Below are 3,724 nucleotides of genomic sequence, written 5' to 3' on the forward strand. Positions count from 1 at the left end.
CTTGAGTAAATGTACTTAGTTACTTCTTTAAATGTCACTTGTTAGACGCTTTTATCCAAAGCGACTTACACACTCAATACTGTGGACAATCCCCACAGGAGCAATTTGGGGTGAAGTGTCTTGCCCAGGGACACAACGACATGCTTCGGACAACCGCCACACGCCTCCCTACTTCACTCAGCATACCAGTTTAGCTGGTATGCTGATTGCTGAGTGAAGTAAAGTACATTTACTCAAGTAGTAATCAGGTGACGAGGAGCCTCTGGAGCCTCATTTGACAGCATGGTGGTGGTGTCAGTCTGAGGGAGGGAGTTCATCAGGTGACGAGCAGGCACCAGGCTTTAGCAGCTAGATCTCCTCTCATTCACTGCTCAGCTCCGCGAACACTGTGCAACTAGCTCCCCGGCGGAAGGATACACTAAACTACCTGAAGAAAGTGTTTGAACCCCTGAGGCTCTACTTTATTTTTTGTTTTAGACCCTGTGAGGCTGCAGATTTATAAAACCTTGTTGGGTGTTTTTGAGTGAATCTCCCTCGGCAAAATGGAGTCATCTCTGGAGTTCTCCAGCTCTCTGGGCAGTGTGTCCTCGCTGCTGACCCGCTGTCGGACCTTTAAGGTGCTTGTGATAGGAGACTCCGGGGTGGGGAAGACCTGCCTCACACACCGACTCTGCGCCGGAGACTTCCCCAGCAGAGTGGAGGCCACCATCGGCGTGGACTTCCGCGAGAGGCTTCTGGATATCAACGGAGAGAGAATTAAGGTAGCCGGGGAAGTCATAATATTTAAAAAAAGACCTGTGGACCGTACAACAGACTAACAGTGCACAAGAATGCAGAAACACAATGGTACGCCGTTCTTTTGTTTTGACACGAAAATAAACAGATTAGTTATCAACGTTGTTGGCTCTTAAGTTGGGAACAAAGTGCAAAAGGCACCACCACCTCTCGTACTTGGGAGTAAGACACAGACATTTGCATCTTTTTGTAGGACATATTATGTTCCTTTGTAGTCATTTTAGGTCTGTTCCTGGTAGGTGCGTGTCTATTTTAGTGATATTTTGTAAATAAAGGACAGGGGGGCCCTCACACGTTGGGCCCCATGACCTGTGCTCCATAGCACATTCAGTATTCCATTCATTACTAGATCACAACAAATGCAGTGCTCTTCATGGGCCCAATTCAGCTTAGGAGTTGGACTAGACAAATAAAACAAAACAACTCTGCAAGTAATAGAGGATGTAATATTCCTGCAGGTTATTTGAGACTGCCTCAGACTTTTAACTGTGACTTTATCATGTTTTCTACTGCTTTTTTTATTTACTTTTAACACTCCTAGGTTCTTTAGTAATGCACTTTTCTGCAGTGTGGCTCCGCTGAGTTATTTGTCCCACATTGAACAGCAGAGAATCCTCTGGATGAAAGGAAATGAGCAGAGCGGCTGGTTTGCAGAACTAACGCAGCATCTAAATCACTGTGAAGATCACATACTTGATTCTTGTGGCATGTGAGCTTTTACATCAACGAGCTTCATTTGAGCCCCTCGTGTAAACACATTAGTGACTCTGTTTATGTGATGATATTCAATGTGTGGGTGTTGATCTACTTCCTGACCACATGATGGAGGAAGTGTCAGTAAGCGGTGACTGAGGATGTGTTTATAACTTTAGGTTTCACACTTTGTTCCAAATGCATTGTATTGATAATGGAATGGGACAATCATATGCTCCTTTTCAGAGTGAGCTTGTAGTTAAAGAAACATATTCTAAAATGTAAGTGGATGTTGATTTTTTTCTCTTCTGCAAAGTCACTTTTTTGGCTGTTAATTCGACCCTGAGGCGAGTTAATGAAAGGTGTCTCCATTCAGATCAAGTGTCAAGTCATCTTTCATGGCACTCAAGTCAATACAAAAGTCATCTTAAACCAATTCAAAGTCAGTTGCAAATTGAAGTCCTTTCACAGCATAGACCTAGTGATCCAATATGTTTTGTTATTTTATTTTGTTATTCTGTATGTTCATTTATCATGTTGCCTCTGTTGCATTTTTTTTTTTTTAGCTGGAATGACACATCGTTGAAATGGAATCTAGCACTTAATTTATCATATTCAAGTAGAGTATGACAAAGAGAAAACAAATCTGATTTTTGGGGGAAAATGTCAGATCATGTCAGGACTTCCTTATAGACAAGATTGCAGAAACAAAACAAACAAACAGATATTTATTTCCCGTTTATTGTGCCTAACTTCAGATGATAATAAAATATCTGGTACAGAATTACTCTACAGATGGTCCAGGTCAAAATTAGGAGAACCTCTTCTTTTGAGGTCGGTTTTTGAGACATGACAAAGGCCAACATGTGGCCTGCATCAGACTCAGAGGTGTTTGAGGCTAGCTCATTGTCAGAAGAGCCTAATGCTACTAAAGCAGTTGTTGCTCCTACCGGACGGTTAAGAGAAAACAGAAGTTGCTGCTAAAAACAATCAATACAAATTTCACAAAAGTGTTAATCGTTGAAGCCAGCTGAGGTCCTTGAACATAAAGACATAGATGAGTGCAAACTATTTTAGGTTTATTTGTCAATTGCAAGACAGAAATAATCTCACAGGACATAACAAAACAAGAGGTCAGACTTTCTAAAGATTAGATCAACTGACTAACTTATTTTGATTTGTGTCCTCTCAGTGATGAATCACTGCATGTGTCTCGGTCTGGTTTGGGGTGTCTCAACACATGGCTCATTTCCCTCTCCGTGCCTTCCCTCTCATTCATTTCCTCTTTTGCACATGTTCCCCTCTACCAACTCCGCCTAATGTGAATTAATTGACTAAATGTCATTTTCTCCCTTTATCCTTTTTATCTCCCCACCAGCTCCAGCTGTGGGACACGGCAGGGCAGGAGCGTTTCCGTAAGTCCATGGTGCACCACTACTACCGTAACGTGCACGCTGTGCTCTTCGTGTACGACGTCACCCGTCCTAACAGCTTCAGCGGCCTGACTGCGTGGATCGAGGAGTGCAGGCAGAACTCCCTCGGGCAGGATATCCCCAGGTAATGCACTATACTCATATACAACTTTTCTAGTCCTCCATCCTACAACCATATTTCCTTTTTTGTGAACTTTTTCCCCCCAAATCAAATAACACATGCTTTTTTTTCTTTAGATAATTTTGGTGTTAATTGCAAAGTATTGGAGATCTTATCCGTAGAGATGTCTGCCTTCTCTCCAATGTATTGGACCTAGATGGCACTGGGATTGTGGTTCTCAAAGCCCCAAAAACCACATTTAAAAAAACTCAACAACAAAGTATTTTTTAAAGGAATCCTGACTCGCTTAATCGATACAATCAACAGATTGTTTTGAGGAGTTTTATGTAGGAACTATTTTCTTTTTACCAAACTACACCTGCCAGCCGTTTTCCCCGCGAATAATTATCGTTGTAACTAGCTAGCTAATGGTACAAGTTGCAGGTTAGCTAGCTCAGGAGAACCTCTTGTCCAAAGATGTCCGGTTCCTCCTGCATAGTTTTAATTCAGTTGAGAAAGAAAACTTCCTGGGGGAAACCGCTCAAAACCGTTCTTTCTACCAAACTACAGCCACCAACTTTATCATCATGCAGAAGAAGCATCAGCTCACGGCCTTAAGAGGCCTATGCTCACTCGTTAGTGCGTGTAGTTTGGTAAAAAGAAAATAGTTCCTAAGTGACACTCCTCAAAACAGTGTATCTTT

The 3,724-nt window shown here is 42.2% G+C and overlaps 1 protein-coding gene across 1 annotated transcript; it reads left to right on the forward strand.

The window, feature by feature from the left end:
* Window positions 1-275: 275 nt before the first annotated feature.
* On the forward strand, window positions 276-3,045 carry LOC104956419 (ras-related protein Rab-33B-like; the record flags this gene model as incomplete). Its single annotated transcript, XM_010783904.1, has 2 exons — window positions 276-761; window positions 2,867-3,045. Coding segments are annotated over exons 1-2 (398 nt in total), but the record flags the coding sequence as incomplete, so codon positions are not given.
* Window positions 3,046-3,724: the final 679 nt, after the last annotated feature.

Source organism: Notothenia coriiceps, unplaced genomic scaffold, assembly GCF_000735185.1.
Source record: "Notothenia coriiceps isolate Sejong01 unplaced genomic scaffold, NC01 NC01_scaffold00025993, whole genome shotgun sequence".
NCBI classification, from domain to species: Eukaryota; Metazoa; Chordata; class Actinopteri; order Perciformes; family Nototheniidae; genus Notothenia; species Notothenia coriiceps.